At 43.5% G+C, this 19,144-nt stretch overlaps 1 protein-coding gene across 2 annotated transcripts; it reads left to right on the top strand.

Annotated features, from left to right (window-relative positions):
- Positions 1 to 2,562: 2,562 nt before the first annotated feature.
- Positions 2,563 to 10,815, top strand: LOC123049974 (3-hydroxyisobutyryl-CoA hydrolase 1). 2 transcript variants are annotated; one of them, XM_044472827.1, is made up of 15 exons: positions 2,563 to 2,724; positions 4,007 to 4,039; positions 4,638 to 4,718; positions 4,834 to 4,902; positions 5,533 to 5,596; positions 5,772 to 5,851; positions 5,938 to 6,021; positions 6,578 to 6,662; positions 7,202 to 7,287; positions 7,491 to 7,612; positions 8,145 to 8,205; positions 8,286 to 8,384; positions 10,098 to 10,199; positions 10,273 to 10,314; positions 10,432 to 10,815. In XM_044472827.1, the coding sequence occupies exons 1-15, from the start codon at positions 2,692 to 2,694 to the stop codon at positions 10,567 to 10,569; spliced, it is 1,179 nt and encodes a 392-aa protein (XP_044328762.1). In that variant the 5' UTR covers positions 2,563 to 2,691; the 3' UTR covers positions 10,570 to 10,815. The 2 variants fall into 2 exon arrangements, with proteins under 2 accessions (XP_044328762.1, XP_044328770.1); XM_044472835.1 differs by lacking the exon at positions 4,007 to 4,039.
- The last annotated feature ends 8,329 nt before the right edge of the window (positions 10,816 to 19,144 follow it).

The raw sequence follows: 19,144 nt of genomic DNA, 5'->3' as shown, positions 1-19,144 counted from the left end.
AGCTCGAAGACTTAGATCTTTCGTAGTTCTTTTTCTTTTGTGTTGAGTCATAGGAACCACCGTACTATTAAGTGGGGTCTAAGAGAACCAGTCAGAATGACTGAAGTGATGCCTAAACCAAAAACCTATGTCTTCGAGTGAAGACAATGAGAGCGAATCTTGTCCAGAGTCGGACAAGTCAGCTTTGCTTGTAGCCCAAGTAAAGTTGCCGTGTGAGTTTGAAATCTGACCGTTGGTACACGTGTCAGTTCCTTAGTGACCCAGGGTCATTTCGGACAAATCAGGTCGGGTTGCCAAGTGGCTATAAATAGCCCACCCCCTACAACCATAAACGGTTGGCTGCTCAGATTGAGAGTACGGCTTTTGTCGTTTGAGAGCAACCCACCTCGAAGCCTTTGAGAGAGAATTCCTTGCGAGGATAAAGCCCTAACCACCCAGAGCCAGAGAGAATTGGGCATCACTTAAGTCTTCTTGTCTGTGTGATCTGAAGACTTATTACACTTGAGGACTGTGCATCCTCCAGCCGGTTAGGCGTCATGTTCCGAGCATCCAAGAGACATTGTGGATTGCCGGTGAACGAAGTCTGTGAAGGTTTGGGAGTCTACCTTGAAGACTTACCAGAGTGATTGGGTGAGGTCTATGTGACCTTAGCTCAAGGAGAATACGGTGAGGACTGGGTGTCCTGAGCTGCGTGTTCAGGACTGGGTGTCCGGGACTGTGTGTCCTAAGGTTTAAATACATAGCCGCTCCAACCAGACGTACAGTTGTCACAGCAACTGGAACTGGTCCAACAAATCATTGTCTTCAACGAGTCACTGGTTTCATCTTCACTTCACTTTACTTACTGTTACTCCTTGTGAAGTCATTGTATGTCTGCTCTATCATTTGTCTTCACTGAGTGACTGCGTGTTCTGTTTGGCTTCACAATATCTTCCTACCTGATCCTTACTACCTAGCTGCTCTTAGTCTTTGTGCTTTCACTTCATTGAATACTTGACTATGGTTTGCCTAGTGTAGCCTACCTTCCGTTGCATGGTAATAGGTTTAATTTTATCGTTTGTCTTCAAAACTCCCATGTTCTGAAGACTTTCATAAAAATCGCCTATTCACCCCCCCTCTAGTCGATATAACGCACTTTCAACACCAGTTAGTTTTATATATCTTTTGTGCTTAATTTTTTATTTCTCTTTTATAAGTTGTTTATTTCTCTTTTATTATTTACTGTTGATTGAATGTACCTTTTTTGGGGTCTAGAAGTCATGTGGGAAGCTTTCATGTTCAGGAGCTCATGCCTTTAATATCCCTTTTACCGAGAAGATTTCATATTCAGGAGTTCATGCTCCAGCTGCTTCCAATGTCCCTTTTGCTCATAAAGTTGAAACGACCTTTTCTTCTCAATTTGCTGATGAGGTAAGTTTTTTTCTTCACTTTCTTGGGTCTTTGGAGCATCTCTCCCTTCACATGTTGGCGACACTACCACCGAATGTATCATGCCACCGTATCCGCTAATTTTGTTGTTTATAGACCACCTATGATAAAATTCAATCTAGCCAAGATATCCATGGTAATTAAGCCAGAGCAGTCCTCAACCATGAATTTCCAGATAACTTTCTTCAAACCTAGCTCAATTCAAATATCACTAGCACGTATGCATGTAAAAAGGCAGTGTTGCACATCTTCGGTCCGGACCAAGCAAGACCGGGCATTGAGGCATACAAAGGATATGTCATTCGCTAAACTTCCATAGCAAGAAAAATATCCTTCCATGAACAACATTGCCTTACTAGGCTTCATAGCAACAACCGACAAAAAATCATGTTAAAATTTTATCTATAAAATCATAAATTTTGGTTGAAAAACCCTAAGTTTCAATGATTGATATTGAAAACACACAGTGCCCTCATGCAGGTTCCAACTACTTTGTGGATCATGGGGCAATCGAGCGGCCAGACATGTCTTGGTAGGTGTGTGCCTCGACACCTGCTTGCCCTTGCGAATTCTAACCATCTACTCCCTTCATCCGGTGAAGAGTGTACATCTAGCTTTAAAATTTGTCCATAAAAGAGTGTACTTTTATCTTCCCAATGCACTTTAAAGTAGAAAAAAATACTTCTCTTTCATTACACGGTAATCAAGACCAATAGCAATCTACACATGGTCTTCTTAATCTCTACATGCACTTAGCTCATCGGAGGGTGGGTAATTAAAGATGAGAGAGATGATGGCTTGCACCTTTTCAATGCATTTTTTACTCAACTTTATAATTTGTCCTAAAATTTCTAGATGTACATTTTTCACCGGGCGAAGGAAGTATGTAGTAACACTCATAGCATGTACACATAAAGAGTCTTACTCCCGAAGTAGTCGCGGACATTGTTTTGCTAAGATAGTGCCATGGTGTGCACTTCTCCTTCCCCTGGCCGCCGCGGCCAGTCGTATGGCCAGTCAGTATCGATTGTGTGGCCCACCAGTTCCGTAACATCTGTACTTCGCCGTTGCCTTGTTGGTATGGATGGCTGGCCCACCAGTCAGTGGAAGTAGTCTTCTTCCGTTACGGAACTGGCAACCCAACCGTAGTGTGATGGTGTGCATCCCTCCTTCCCCTGGCCGCGGCTTGGCTTCGGGTCTCCTCATCGAGTCCAACTCGAAAGGCTCCACTGCTCCAGGTGCTTCGCTCCACCAGCTGACGACATGGCCTCGCCGGCGACCGGCGATTCCGATCAGGTCCGTCGCCTCCTCCTCCTTCCCACTACTCCTCTCGCCGCCCAGTCCCCAATCCGTTCAGTCGCACATGCCCATACGATGCCAACGGCTGCCTCCGGAAGCTCGCTCCCGCCACCGCGACCCCGCCTTCCTGTCTCAGATCGAGCAAAACAGAGTAAGCTTGACCTGGGGGAGACACACGCACATACGCAGATGGCACCGCCAGTCGGTGGATCCACGGGGTGGTGCGGTGAGGGCCGAAGAAAGGCGGATGGGGAGGCAGCGAGGAGCCCTGGCGCTGGGAGGCGGGGGAGGCGCGGCCGCCGGGGCTAGGCACGGGGTGGGAGCGGGCAGCGACATGAGGCCGTGCGGGATAAAGGAAGTAGAAACGGGGTCGAGCAGTTGCGGCTCGCCGGGACAAAGGAAGAAGACCCGTTTGGCCCGGCGGGCACTGTGCTGGGCGGTGGTCTGTGGCCACGGTGATGGGGCATTGAGCGGCTGGGTGAAGAAGAGTGAGGTGGGGAAGGGGTAGCTGGACTACCTGCTGCTATGGGGATGAATCAGAGAGATTAGAGGAGAGAAATTGAGAGCATGATGGTTTGATGCAAAAAATTGGCATTGCCAACATTTGGCAAATGCCAAATATTGGCTAGTGCTTGGTTGGTTAGCAATTTTATTCGCCAACCTCACAAGAAGTTGCCAATTTTTGATATTGCCAATTGTTAGCTTGCCAAGTATTGGCAATGCCAAATCTTGGCATCAAACCAATTAGCCTCTGAGAGAGACTTAGGTGATGCTGCTGCTATGTATATGCGGCTGAGAAATCAGAGGGAGTAGAAGATAAATTTTTGTGGTCCGTTGCTGCTATATATATTGATGGGCTGCTGCTGCTAATGCATATTATTAGCATATACAGAGAGAGATGCTTGATGCTGCTATTTTCATTAATGTGCTGCTGCTGCTATGTCTCTAAATCATTTGAAATTATGAATTATATGTTGTATGGATGCCCGGCTGTATTAACAAAATAATTGCTTGAATTATGTAGAAAATGATACATGTGGTATGGCCGTATGGGAAAACCAGCTGTTCGAATTATAAAGGTTTAAAATGGTAGTTATAGCCTTATAGGATAGGATATTATTAAAATATAGATGAATGGAATATATGGGAGATGTTTTAGGGGAGCTTCTGGAGTTTAACAAATTTTAGGGGAGTCCCGGTTACAAAATATACGGGGAGAAATTTAAGGGAAACTGATGTACTTGCTCTTACTGCTGCCACTCCATTCCATTGCATGCAGGTCATCTCGCTTTACTCGTCTGTGCCCGGTCAGGTAACTTAGCTTCAGTTCAAATGTTAGATTAGGCTAGCCATGCTCGTTTGTTGTAGCTGCAGTCTGGCGGATTCCTATCGGATTGGGTTTTCCCCTTTCGCTTGAGTAATGTCTAGTGTGTAGAGATGACCAGAGAAATGGCTCGTTAGATAGATTGATTACAGATTGTGCGGAGACTATAATAAAATGCCCGAATTTAATAATAGCGCTACTTTTTAGTTTTGACTATTTTGGTGTTCCTGGTCTGTATTTAAGTAAAAAAGTCAAGAGATGTTGTTTTTCTTGTCTAGTGAATGATTGGTCAGAAACTCAGAATTGAGAGTGAAGACTGCACCTTATTTCATTATCACCAAACTATTTTATAGCAACCATGAGTGGGTTTGGCTCTGTTTTTGTATCATCCTTCAGGGTGTATGGTTCTAGAATTCTCAATATAGGTTTCAAATGTTTTTGCGGCCAAACTATGCTGTGTTGTTCCTTATAATAATTAATCCTATTGTCAGATGTATTCCCTTCTTTCGGATAAATTTCATCTGTAAGTTCCTCCGATTCAATTCTCCAGAAAATAACGAGCCTTTTCTTTGCCCTCCTTTTCCAGGTACTGGTGGAAGCAAATGGCTCTACACGGACATTGGTTTTGAATAGGCCAAAGCAGTTAAATGCTCTCTCCTCTGCAATGGTATGTCTGCAAGAGAGATTCAAGAAGAGTTCTACTAGTACTGGATCATACGGCAATAGTAGCCACAACTGCTTTCAGTATGGCTGAGGGGAGATCTTTTGGTTTCATCTTCCAGGTTACAGGACTTCTGAAATGTTTCACTTCTTATGAGGAAGAAAACACAGTTAAACTGTTGATTGTCAAGGTAATAAATATTAAATAGCACTGCATGCTTTTTGTCGTTTAATATTTGACCGACTTCTTAAGTATAGCCTATGTATGTCAATTGATAGCACTGCATGCCTGTGTGTGTCTTGTTTTCTGGTCCTGTAATCTGGGTTACCCTTCGAATATTTGGATGCTGTATATTAACACGTAACTGGAAATAGAAATTACTGAGCAACAAAGCAGTAACAGTGGACATCAGTTACCCAATCAATTTTCCCGAAACCGTGCAGTAAGTAATGTTTTCTGTACTTAGTCTGGTTTGGAGCATATTACTCCTTGCTGTTTTTAATTGCTTGATTTTAGGGAAAACACAATTATGGTGTTCCGTGATATTTGTTGCTGAGCATTGCACTCGTTTTTACCATTCGTACTCCTTGCTGAATTCAAGTGTATGAATTATTGGCTTGTTGTAACAATTTCACATTTAATATTCTGGGCGTTCTTTATTTTTCTCTTGCTATTGTTGTTTGACCTCATTTTGTTTTTCATTTCATGCTATCATTATGTTAGTTCTTTTAGATTGGTATAGTTGTCTCTGTATGTTCCTTCCTACTTTAACTTACCCTGTAACCCATGTGTCATGGGATTCAACCCTCATTTTTTTCAGGGGAAAGGAAGAGCATTTTGTGCTGGAGGTGATGTTGCTGAAGTCGCCCAATCTATAAATAATGGTACTAATTACTTAAGGCGTCAATGATTACCTAAAGCTGATTGCTTCAGCATGTTTTCCTTTGACTTCTGTCATCTTTATTTGTCCAACTCGACTTCAGACATTAGCATTTAGCCTTTATATTTATCATTACTGAAGGCATTTTATTAACTTCATTGTATGTTCTCTGAAATCAGATACCTGGAAATATGGTGCTGATTTTTTCCATACTGAATTTTTGTTAAACTATATCATTGCAACTTATAGCAAACCACAGGTGAGCTGCATCCTTTGAAATTCATTCTCCATATAATTGTTTTGTCGCTGTTGCGCACTACTAAATGCTACATCATTCAATTGTAGGTTTCTCTACTTACTGGAATTGTCATGGGTGGAGGTGCTGGTGTTTCTATACATGGAAGGTTTCGGGTTGCCACAGGGAACACGGTATATTCTATGAAGCATACTCAAATGGCCTTTTGCTTCCTGCGTTGCTTATATAGCTATATAATTTAATTGGGGTTGTAGTTGGAGTACACAGAATGTTTATTTATCATGAGGTAACTTAAGATCTGCTTGTTTGGGGTTGTCACACACGGTATCCAGTTTTTAACTGTGCAATGATGGCATGTTATCTTATTTAAGCCACTCCTTAAAAAAATTATGAAGTACTTTATGCATTCACACTCATATGCTATACTTGTTTACTAATGCTGGTATTGCACCATGATGATGTCAGAAATTTAGTTATAGAGGTTATACTCCATGTTGGCCCAAAGTAAGTACTTAATCAAAATAATTAATTCATGACCAAATGCTTCCCATAATGTGTACTTTTTCTCAGCCAACCAATAACACATTTATGTGGGCTCTGTCTATGCTAGTAATTCTTATACAGTTATACTTAGTTGGGGTATGTGGTAGATTGATGCCCTTTTATAGATAGCCAGCATGCTTGCATGTAGCAAAATTTCGTGTTCATCTATTTTGAATTTCTATGCAGGTTTTTGCAATGCCAGAAACAGCACTGGGACTCTTTCCAGATATAGGGGCTTCTTATTTTCTTTCTAGACTACCTGGGTTCTATGGTGACCTTTTTTTTCTCCCACCTTCGTTATTCAAATGAATTTCACACATAACAATGCCAGTTTGCTCTGCACTAACTATATGTTTATGTACTGTTGTATTGATTTATCTTTACCTTGCTTAGTAATTTCGGTAGGTTGCCCTTGAGCTAACTCTGTCGAGAGATTTTGGATATTATTCACATCCATGGACAGTTGTGTATCCTTGGACGCTCCCTTAACAATTTTGATGTGAATCATGTGCTTATTTGATTGTGATCAATGGCGTTCCTTATGAATTACCTTGTCGAATTATGAAAAAACACATGCTTCAGGTGGCAATGGGAGCATTATCACTTCATCATGGAAGTTTTGAAAAATTAATCAGTTTATCTTGTAAAAAAATAAATTTAAATCTTCATGTGCATGGTTGTGGAAATATATGTAGCCAAAGTTCTGAATGTCTATTTAATTTCATGGTAGGGATCAATTGTCAGATAATTGATTGCAGAACTATCTTGGGAGATTGTTTTGACTAAATCGTTAGTGACGTCTTTCTTCAGGAGAGTATGTTGGCCTTACTGGTGCAAGATTGGATGGTGCAGAAATGCTTGCATGTGGCCTGGCAACTCATTTTGTCCCTTTGAACGTAGGTTTGCTGATGATTTAAGTTTGATGCTCAATGCATATCAATGTGATCGTTACTTACGTCCTTGGAAACTTGAGCAATGCAACGTGCATGCTTTGCTAATCTTGTTGATCTAACATCTGCAAGTTCTTGTCAGTTGACCTACATCTAGTACGTTATGTGTGTGTCAGCATTGCTCTATAATTTCTAGTATATTTTCTCAGAGGATGCCACTGCTTGAAGAATCACTTAAAAAGGTGGATACTTCTGATCCATTTGCTATATGTGGAATTATTGATCAATTTTCACAACAGCCATCTGTGAAAGGAAGTAGTGCTATGAATAGGTAAGAAGGCGATTGTGTTGACATTATCCCTTTAATGCATGTGGAGTTTACATTGATGTGTATGTGTAGTTTATACTATTCATGAAAAAAAGATAAGTTCTACTCCTGCGCTGTCCCTTACATGCATGAGATATCCTTGAGACCTTGACATCTTTGATGCTAACATGTCATGAAAATTCTCACACAAAATTACTTCGAGCTTTACTAGCTATACGTAATCTGTTAGCTTGCCTGCCCATGATATTTATTAACATTCTGATCCAATTGATGTAAAGACGGCAAAGCATGAATAACCTGGATTGATCATTTAAACTTGCTGTTGTCATCGTGTTCTAATTTGGTCCTAAGGCCCATGTTAGATAGTGGCTGAAGTCCATGTTTGCACGTAATTAAGGCCATCTATCTACTTTAAGAAATGCTTCTGGTTTCTCAGATAGCTGTTTTTACTATGAGCTGCATGATCCATTGATGTTTCGATCAATTATGTCCTGATTCCTCTGTGTTACTTCCCTTTTTCGTTTTGTGCTCCAAGGATGGAAATCATCAACAGATGCTTCTCCAAAAGAACAGTCGAAGAAATCATATCCGCTCTTGTGAGTTTTGATGGAGTTAGTTGTGACTTTCTATGGGCCTATGTGTTTTGACCTGCTAAATTTGGTATCTATCATGTCAGGAACAAGAAGCTCCAAGTGTGGCCGATAAATTGGTTACTGCTGCAATCCAGTCATTGCGGAAGGCTTCTCCTACTAGTCTGAAAATCTCTCTCGCATCGGTATCTGTCAAACACTTCCAGAACATTATACTTGTAATGTTGTGAGTTGTCTAATCGTTTTGGCGTGCTATGTTATTGGTTAGTAGTTAATGACTTAATGTTTGGTTTGACCCATTGACCCTTTTTATGGTTTCGTATACTGAATATGTCTATTATTGTTAGGACTATCGAGGTAGTTGTGGTAGGTAGGAGGCTGGGGACCTAGACTGTTGGACCCTTGAGTCTCAAACAATGCGCAATATATCAACCCCATAACTAGTCTTGTTGACCAATTATGAGCGAGTTTCAAAAACCTTGGGAGTTGTTGGTGTGGAATCACACATATGTGTAGTATTTAGTTCTCTGCACAACTGTGTGTATATAGCAACTAGATGGCAGATAATTCGAAAGCACAGTGGGTTGCACTGGAAACCCATGCATGTCGCACTTCCAATTTTTTTTAAAAAACAGTAATGTTGGTTATGCGCTGTCTTATGCACTCGGATTTTTTCATCCAATGCATGCACTTCCAATTTTTTTTTAAAAGATTACTATTTATACCCACTACAAAACAAATACGTACAAGATATAAGTGAATAGTATTCGATACTAGTCACTCTTGTTTTTTTTTGTACATGAGACACAAAGGGTCATATTATTGTGAAGTTTTGCAGGTTCATGAGACATAAATGGGCATATTCTTTTGAAAGTTTTGCAGGTGAACGAGATACAGCATAAGCATGGCCTTCATCCAAGATTTTTTTTACATTTTCCTTAAAAAAACTTGGAAGTGCTGCATGCAGTATGGGTTGCGCACACAAATCTGCTTTTGTAGATGTGTCACTTCTTTTGAACTACACTTGCCACCAAAATTTGTTCTTGTAGTTATGATGCCTTGTGTGAAATTCTAGCTTACCCTTGAGGCCTTGTTCGATTAATCCTCTTGCCAAGTGGATTGGAGAGGATTAGAGAGGGTGGCGGTGGATTTTGACTTGCAGGGATTTAATCCTCCTCAATTCCCATCAAACCAAACAAGCCCTAAGTGGGTCCAGTCTTATCCCTCTTCTCATCTCCTCTCGCAGCTACCCCAACTCCACTTCCTTGTCTTCGCTTGCATTCTTTCCTGATAAAACTCCTGCCAACTGATTGACAGCAACCATCAGCTGGTGCCAGTTTCTCAGGTCATATCTGGATGGACTGTTTTGGATATTTCCATCCACATGAACTTTCTCAAGCTCACGATGTTAAATATTAATGTGACTTGGTAGAAGTTGAATCAAAGAGCTCACTGTGAGTCGGCGACAATCATCTTCTAGCCTGTTTCAGTTAGATAATCTGATATCTCTGGGCATAAGGTTTGTCTTGGACCTGTACATGGTGGAAGTTCCAACCTTGTCACGAGCAGAATCAGGGTGTCAACTGTCAAAGCACCAGCTATCAGCATCATTACATATTAAAATGAGCAGCTTTGGCACACAGAGAAGTAATTGGGTTTGCACAAAACACCAGCACCAAAAGTCTTGGTTAACATAAGAAGTAACTGGGTTTGCACAAAACACCAGCACCAAAAGTCTTAGTTCACATAAGAATTCACGTGTTAGGAAGAACTTTTTTGGTTTTCATCAATGCATGAAGCAAGCTTTATGTCTTGTCATGCGGACGTCAAATTTAGATGTGCCATGCATGTCCCTTTGCATGATGGTTCTTACTTTATCCCTTTGACTATTGTTTCAGATAAGAGAAGGGAGACTGCAAACTGTTGGTGAGTGCTTGCGCCGAGAATATAGAATGGTTTGCCATGTGATGCGCGGTGACTTCAGCAGAGATTTCTTTGAGGTAATGTCAACATCTTCAGCAGTGGTCCTGTTTATTCGCAATCAATATATCTAAAATCTGATTGCTATCGCAGGGATGCAGGGCGATACTTGTAGATAAAGATCGAAACCCAAAGGTCATATCACTTCATATGTATAATGGACTTCAGAAAATGCATTAGACATTTTCTTTCTATGGAGTACCCTCTGAATTGAATTGTATTGTATTGTGTTGGTACATCTGTTGATTGCAGTGGATGCCGCCAACTCTGGATCAAGTGCATGATGGGGTAGTTGCAAAATATTTCTCCAAGGTCGACGATCCACAGTGGGAAGATTTGAACCTACCAACTAGGTCTTCCCATGGAAGAAGAATTGTTCCCAAGCTCTGATGGAAGTCTCATGCGGAGGATTCAGATGAAGCCTTGACGGGTGCTCGTGAGTAAAACATATGTCTTGAATGAATCCATAGACATAACTGATGGAATAAATCGGAAGTACATCTTGTAGATAGATTAACTGTTATTACCACACAAATTTCTTTGTCAGTTGCTACTAGTATAATACTGGAAGGAAGTTGTAAGTGTTAGTGATATAATCCTGGCTGCGGTTGCTCTCCAAAGCTGGAGCTTATGTTACAGGCTACCGGCTTCCACGGTGCAATGGCAGCATATTTGTACGGCCCGCTGGTCCCCTGATGGCGGCCCATTGGCGGCGTACACACGTACAGTGGTCCCTCCACAGATTCAACGACTTCTATAGTTTAGTTATGATAAATTTTTAAACACAAGAATAATGGCTTACGCACTTGTATACCTAACCCCTCTTCCATAGTCCAGCTCACCAAGTCACTATAAAATAAGACCCTCGTGCCTTTCTTTACGAATCTTTGTCTAATAATAAGTAGAAAAAAATAGCAGTTCACATGTCTTGGTCGGACAACTGGTTCTACTACTAAAAAAACTGGTTACTACTAAAATCCAGCGGCTTGAACTGCTGAAGAGAAAACAAATAGCTGGATAGCAAAACCAAAACAGAAATCAAATAGCTGAGAGCACACCGTCCGTCGCTTTCCTCGCTTGCAACCACTCTTTTTTTCTTCTTCTCTGTATCTATCCAGCACATAATACAAATGAACCGAGCGATGGATTTACTGCATTTTTTTATACTTGTACTTAGTCCGTTTATCGTATGATCTGGTCAAGATCTTCTCTCTCCCCACCTTTGTGAGTCATGCGTGCATGCGCCGACACCTCATGAATGATTCCTTTTTATCTTTCTCTGCCTTTACAGTTGGTCACAGCGATTCTCTTTGACTAAAATTTGATTCCTCTGTGCATTTTGTCCTGTTCTGCTCATATTGGGTTGTCTAGGCCTTCAAAGGCCCGGCCTTGGACTAAGAAGCCCAGCCCCGTAGCCTTCACATCCACATTTTTCTAAATGGAACATTCGGAGCAACTAGTTAACGAGCGCTCCTTCGGGAGCCTCGCAACGATCAGCACCATTTGACGCGCTACCAGCCATTCGCCACATGTCGCGCTCTGGACGCTTTCTTCGAATTTTATTTTTTTATATTTTTCCGCACGCGATTTTGGTTTTTAAATGATTTTCCGGGTTTTTTCGACGTTTTGGTTTTTCCCTGGTCTTCCTTAGCTTATTGATAAAAAAAATTTGGAAAAAATTTTTTGCGTGAAAAAATGCGTTTTTTTCCTTTCGCGAAAGTCATGGTTTTTTTTCTGCGAGAGGCACGGTTGTGCTTTAGCGAGAGTCACGGCCGTGCCTTTCAGAAACGTAAAAAAACGCGTTTTCTGATTTTTTTTTCTTTCGCAAGAGTCACGGTTTTGTTTCCGCGAGAGGCATGGTTGTGCTTTCACGAGAGTCACGGCCGTGCCTCTCGAAAAGGGAAAAACAAAACGGTTTTTTTTCTTTCGCAAGAGTCACGGTTTTTTTTCTTTCGCGAGAGTCATGGTTTTGCTTCTACGAGAGGCACGGTTGTGCTTTCGCGAGAGTCATGGCCGTGCCTCTCAGAAAGGGAAATAAATACGCATTTTTTGTTTTTTTCCTTTTGCGAGAGGCACGGCCGTGCCTCTCGGAAACGAACAAAAACCGTGTTTTCTGTTTTTTTCCTTTCACGAGAGGCACGGTTAATATTTCGCGAGAGCCACGGGGTGCCTCTTTCGGAAAGAAAAAAAACCGTGCTCTCGGTTTGGTTTTTTCATCCGGTTTTTTCGTGAAAAAAAGTTCGTTAAAACCTATCAACATGGGATCTAGTTTTGAAGATCTCAACGCGAGGAATCCAATGGTGAAAACGGTTTGAGATTTGGACGCACGGTTTAAAAGATAAAACGTTTTGAATAAACAGATCTACGAAAAAAGAAAAACTCACATGTTGCGACAAATGACGCGTTGCATGTGCGCCATTTATCGCTTCATGGGAAAGTAGAGTGTTCTTTGCAACGGGTGCTCCTTAATTAGTGATTCGTGGAACATTCCCTAAAAGATAAAATAAAAATGGAACACCATTCGGGATTTCTAATCGTAAGGCTAAAATTGGTATTATTTGCAAATTTAACTTAATTTATATACGAAGGCTTCTTATAGCTAATCAATGAATCTAGCAGTCAATCATGAGCGGAATTGAATGGAGCACAAGCACGCGTGTAAGCATCGCATTGCACGCGCCGGTCGAACTGAATTGAATCCATTCCAACCACTAGCTGGCCCCGGCCGGGCATTTGATTTAGTAGTAGTAGCTAATTCCTCGGCAACGAAAATTTTCCCGATCGAATCCTTCCCTTTCAGTGTATGGCCCTTCCCTTCAACTAATTCTGTTGCCATTCCGTATGGGTCACCGTCGTTTCTTAATTGCCTACAAGGAGCACGCACTGTGCATACGGAAAATGTGGTGTGGCTCTGCTGTGTATATGAAGAATGTGGTATCCACGTAGTACGTACAATGTGTTTTACGGCACCGTGCGTGGTAGCTAGTTGCTACTGCTACTGGCTCAATCTAGTTAACTGGAGATGATGTAACGGATGATGTAACGGGGTCTGTAGCGTGAAAATGTTTGGTTATAAAACCACGGGTGATAGACGTGACGTATCTGAGTAAATTAAAATAAAAGCCACACATTGAGGCTAGAGTTGCAGATTACCATCACTATTGATGAAATTTTAAGAACAAACACCCATTTTGAGGCTGTTGTGTAACAAATTGCACCGGGCACCAACCAAGCAATCGTCGTTTTAAACCGTTTTCCGACAACGCGGGCACAACTATCGGGTTGATAAGACTACATATTGCGGTTGACTCCTTCCCTAAGAAAAGTCGGTTTCTTTGTTTCCCGCCGGCGCCGCCGCCGATTCGCCTCATCTCCGGTGGCCTTAGGGCCATGGCGGTGGATCCCGGTCTTTACTGGCGGGAGGGCTTATTTTTTAGATGTTTCTTCGAGTTTTGTTAGGTTTTGTGTCCTGTTCAGGAAGACGAGACGCCGCCGGCTACCTGGAGATGCAATAAAATTCTCCCCGCCTAGCCCCGTCCTGGTAGTGTGCCTAGTATCGTCGGTGCGCGTGTGGAGGTGTGTCTACAGCGGATCTATCATTCGTAGGTTTGCTCGGATCTGGTCGTAGTTCGTCTAAGTTCATGTGTCTTCCAGTTGGATCCTTCCAATCTACGTTACTCTTCAGCGGCGGCGGTTGCTGTTCTGCTGCGCTGTGATACGTCTCCAACGTATTTATAATTTTTGATTATTCCATGCTGTTATATTATCATTCTTGGATGTTTTATAATCATTTTATATCATTTTTTGATACTAATCTATTGACATAGTGCCAGAAACCCTAAGGGAGTGGACGAAAATCAATTCCAGCCGCCGCAGAGTCCCGAACCACCAGATCCAATCTAGACACCATCACAGAGGGGTTCATCATGTCCATTGGTGCCTCTCCGATGATGTGTGACTAGTTTTTTGCAGACCTTCGGGTCCGTAGTTAGTAGCTAGATGTCTTCATCTCTCTCGTTTGATTCTCAATACAATGCTTTCTTGGAGATTGAAAGCACAAGTGCTCCCAGGGTGATTTTGGTAATTAATGTCAACATATTTCTTGTTGGACTAATACCTTTATCCAGTATATTTCAGATGAGTTCAACAGCGGAGTGGCGTGGACAAGAGGATGTGGAACCCCTTCAAGATGCTAAGGACAGAAGATTGGCAAAAGCTCAAAAAGCTCAAGACTCCTCATTTTCATTTCAGTGATCCAAGATCATATTGAGTCCATAGGAAAGCCAATACTATTAATGGCTTGCTTGCTCAAAATGCTTAGTGATATGCTTCAAAAGCCCTCAACCACTTTCTCATATCCACATATGTCCCAAACCAAAAGTCAAACTCGGCCACACCGATTTGATCTATCTGGCGCCACCGAGTTCACTTGATATAGCCACTGCCAGAAACCCTAATCAGTCCGGTCTCACCGATGGAATCTCGGTCTTACCGAGATGGGCTTGCAAGCTCTCTGTTGTCTGTTGCAATTATCTCGATCTCATCGAGACATGCAACCGGTCCCACCGAGTTTGCTTGACCAACTCTCTGTTTTGCTTATTATCAAAATCGGCCCCATCGAGTTTGTGTAATCGGTCAAACCGAGTTGAGGTTTTACCCTAACCCTAGCACACCGGTCCCAACGAGTTGATCATATCGGTCTCACCGAAAATTCTAACGTTCACATTTTGAACCATATCAGTCCGACTGAGTTTCTCGATTTGGTCCCACCGAGTTTGATGAATTGTGTGTAACGGCTAGTTTTTGTGTGGAGGCTATATATACCCCTCCACCCATTCTCCATTCGTGGAGAGAGCCATCAGAACGTGCCTACACTTCCAGCATTCATTTTCTGAGAGAGAACCACCTACTCATGTGTTGAGACCAAGATATTCCATTCCAACCACAAGAATCTTGATCTCTAGCATTCCCCAAGTTGCTTTCCACTCAAATCATCTTTCCACCAAATCCAAAGTTGTGAGAGAGAGTTGTGTGTTAGGGAGACTATCATTTGAAGCACAAGAGCAAGGAGTTCATCATCAACACACCATCTATTACCTTTTGGAGAGTGGTGTCTTCTTGATTGGTTAGGTGTCACTTGGGAGCCTCCGTCAAAATTGTGGAGTTGAACCAAGGAGTTTGTAAGGGCAAGTAGATTGCCTACTTTATGAAGATCTACCCAAGTGAGGCAAGTCCTTCCTGGGCGATGGCCATGGTGGGATAGACAAGGTTGCTTCTTCATGGACCCTTCGTGGATGGAGCCCTCCGTGGACTCGCGCAACCGTTACCCTTCATGGGTTGAAGTCTCCATCAACGTGAATGTACGATAGCACCATTGAGGGAGTCCTGGATTAGGGGGTCTCCAGACAGGCGGACTATATCCTTTGGCCGGACTGTTGGACTATGAAGATACAAGATTGAAGACTTCGTCTCGTGTCCGGATGAGACTTTTACTTGGCGTAGAAGGCAAGCTAGGCAATACGGATATGTATATCTCCTCCTTTGTAACCGACCTTGTGTAAACCCTAGCCCCCTCCGGTGTCTATATAAACCGGAGGGTTTTAGTCCGTAGGACAACATACAATCATACCATAGGCTAGCTTCTAGGGTTTAGCCTCTCTGATCTCGTGGTAGATCAACTATTGTACTACTCATATTATCAAGAACAATCAAGCAGGACGTAGGGTTTTACCTCCATCAAGAGGGCCCGAACTTGGGTAAAACATCGTGTCCCCTGCCTCCTATTACCATCCGCCTTAGACACACAGTTCGGGACCCCCTACCCGAGATCCGCCGGTTTTGACTCCGACATTGGTGCTTTCATTGAGAGTTCCACTGTGCCGTCGCCGTAAGGAAGGATGCCTCGTCTCGTTGTTAAAAACAACATTACCGCCGGGGGATCCCTGGCTGTCGGCCAAACTCTCCGGCTTGGCAGTTTCATCATGACCGCCCGTTCGGCCGCTGCACCGACGATGACTTCTTGGGTCATCAAAAACATCCTCCATGTCGGCTCGGAATTTGCCGAGCAGATGGATCCAATGGAGCTCTCTTCCCTAAATGAGCTCTTGGATCGTATCGCCGCCTTGGGAGTCGCTACAGACTATGATCGGATTGGGCTTAAACCCGATCAAAGGGAGATTAACTCTCCACCGGTCACCCATCATATTGTGGTGGTGGAGGAACAATGTGGCGATTCTTCCTCTATCTTGAGGACTAACTATGTCCGGATTCCTGAGCTCTCCGAGCCGCATACCTGTTTACGGGAGGACATCACCCAAGCCCTGAACCTAGAGTCAGGCAGTGGGCCAGACTTATCGGGCAACACTTCGGAATCCGAACTTCCAAGATTGGAAACTCCTCGGCCCCTGGGTCTCAGATCAGGTAGGGGTTCGGACTCAAATCCACCCACCCACTCAGACATAAACAATCTTTCCCACATCAGGCAAGAGCCCCATGAAATAGTACATCATTATTGGGACAGATTCCTCCTTGTGATGAACAAGGTTAAGGACTGTCGCGAGGAAGACGCAGTCTCATTTTTCTGCAATAATTGCACGGACAAGGGAATCCTTAACGCCTTAAGTCACCGTGACATATCACGCTTCGCTGACTTGGCATCCATAGTACGAAAATACTGTGTGATGGAAAGCGCCTGGAAAACCAAAACGAAATTTTGGGATAATCCGGCTCGGAATATACACCCAGTCCGAAGTAAAAAGGTGCACTATCATAAGACACCCGAGTTAATTACAAAGAAGCAAAAACCCTCTACAGGGCGTGGAACCGTATTGGAGGGATGGCTCAACGGACCCTGCAAAATTCATAGTACAGTGGATACCATACCAACACACAGCCTTAGAGCATGTTGGATACTCCGGCAGGTGGCCAAAAGCGGCGAGAATCTTCTCATCCGAGATGCCACAGAGCACCATCCCAGGGACAACAATACGGTATTAACAGTCTTTGAGACCTTCACATCAAATAATAGGCGCAAACGAACACTCCGCAACATTGCCGAAATCTGCCACGTGGCAGCAATAAATCCATGGAGCGACACGGCTATTACCTTCAATGCCAGTGACGAACCTAAATTCTGAACAGCCCGAGCACCAGCTGCACTGGTCCTCAGTCCAATTGTGGACGGCTTTCGACTCACCAAAGTACTCATGGACGGCGGCAGTGGATTAAACCTCATCTATGAGGAAACTCTTCAAAAAATGGAAATAGACTGGAACCGCATTGAGCAAAGTAGCACAACCTTCAGAGGAATCATCCCGAGTCGGGAAGCACGCTGTGCTGGGAAAATCACACTAAATGTGGTATTCGGCACACCGGAGAACTATAGGTCTGAAGAAATTACATTCCAAGTGGCCCCGTTCAGTAGTGGATACCACACCCTTTCAGGATGGGAGGTGTTCACGATCTTCCAAGCCATACCCCATTATGGGTACATGAAGCTCAAAATGCCCGGGCCCAACGGAATCATCACTCTCGCTAGTGATCTGGACACAACACTCTGCGCCGAAAACAAAACAGCCGCATTGGCCCTCGAGGCATTATCCGAAGCCCTTTCGACCGAGGAATTAACTGCGCTACGCTCCACAGTGGACAGGGACGACGTGATACTTGACAAGAGATCCAAGTCCACCTCTTTTAAACCAGCGGATGAAATAGTCAAATTACAAGTCCACCCAACGGACCCTACAAAAACAGCCTCCATCGGGGCACAGTTAAACCCCGCCGTGGACGCCGCACTACGAGAGTTCCTGCGTGAGAATTGGGACATATTCGCTTGGCACCCCTCAGACATGCCAGGAATCCCACGCAGGCTGGCCGAGCACAGCCTCAATATTCTAAAGGGATTCAAGCCGGTCAAGTAGACTCTTCGGCGTTTCTCTGAACCTAAGAGACAAGCTATGGGAGAGGAACTAGCCAAGTTATTGGAGGCCAGATTCATTAGAGAAATAAAACACCTAGACTAGCTAGCAAACCTGGTGATGGTACCAAAGAAGGACAAATCCTGGCGCCTAGGTGTCGATTTCAAGGACCTCAACAAGGCTTGCCCAAAGGATCCCTTCCCCCTCCCCCGCATTGATCAAATTATCGATGCTACCGCAGGACACGAGTCATTGTGTTTCCTCGACTCATACTCCGGCTACCACCAAATCAAGATGGCGGAGTCCAACCAAGCCGCAACGGCATTTATCACACCATACGGCCCCTTCTATTTCAACACAATGCCTTTTGGGCTCAAAAACACCGGCGCAACATATCAGCGCATGATTTAGACATGTCTGGAGAACAGATCGGCAAAACAGTAGAGGCATACGTAGATGATGTGGTCGTCAAAACCAAACACGTCGACTCTCTAATAGACGACTTGAGGCTCACATTCGACAACCTCCGAACATACGACATCAAGCTCAATCCGGAAAAATGCGTTTTCGTCGTACCAGCCGGAAAGCTCCTGGGCTTCATTGTCTCCAGTAGAGGAATTGAAGCTAATCCGGCCAAAATCTAAGCTCTGTCACAGTTGGCTATCCCAACGGACCTCAAACAAATCCAGAAATTAACTGGATGTATGGCGGCTCTAAGTCGCTTTATCTCCCGCCTAGGAGAAAAGGCATTACCCCTTTACCGCCTCGTTCGGTGCACCAAACACTTCGAGTGGACGGACGCTTCCACAGCCGGATTGGAAGAAATAAAAGCCATACTAGCAACCAACCCAATCCTGGCCGCGCCAAACATCGGCGAACCAATGCTGTTGTACATTGCGGCAACTCATCAGGTTGTATGCGCAGTGCTCGTCGTCGAACGAGAAGCGGACGGACATAAATTCCCTCTTCAAAAGCCGGTATATTATGTATCCACTGTCCTCACTCCATGCAAATCACGGTACCCACATTATCAAAAGATAGCCTATGCG

This window comes from Triticum aestivum, chromosome 1A, assembly GCF_018294505.1.
Source record: "Triticum aestivum cultivar Chinese Spring chromosome 1A, IWGSC CS RefSeq v2.1, whole genome shotgun sequence".
NCBI lineage: Eukaryota > Viridiplantae > Streptophyta > Magnoliopsida > Poales > Poaceae > Triticum > Triticum aestivum.
Note: the sequence above shows the minus strand (reverse complement) of the source record. Positions and strands in the feature narration are given on the sequence as shown.

Excerpts from the sequence above, each read along its gene's own strand:
- LOC123049974 (XM_044472827.1), top strand. The coding sequence starts at position 2,692 with ATGGCCTCGCCGGCGACCGGCGATTCCGATCAG. Across the intron at positions 6,022-6,577 it reads GGGTTGCCACAGGGAACACG|GTTTTTGCAATGCCAGAAAC; the intron begins GTATATTCTATG and ends ATTTCTATGCAG. Across the intron at positions 10,200-10,272 it reads TCAGCAGAGATTTCTTTGAG|GGATGCAGGGCGATACTTGT; the intron begins GTAATGTCAACA and ends TTGCTATCGCAG.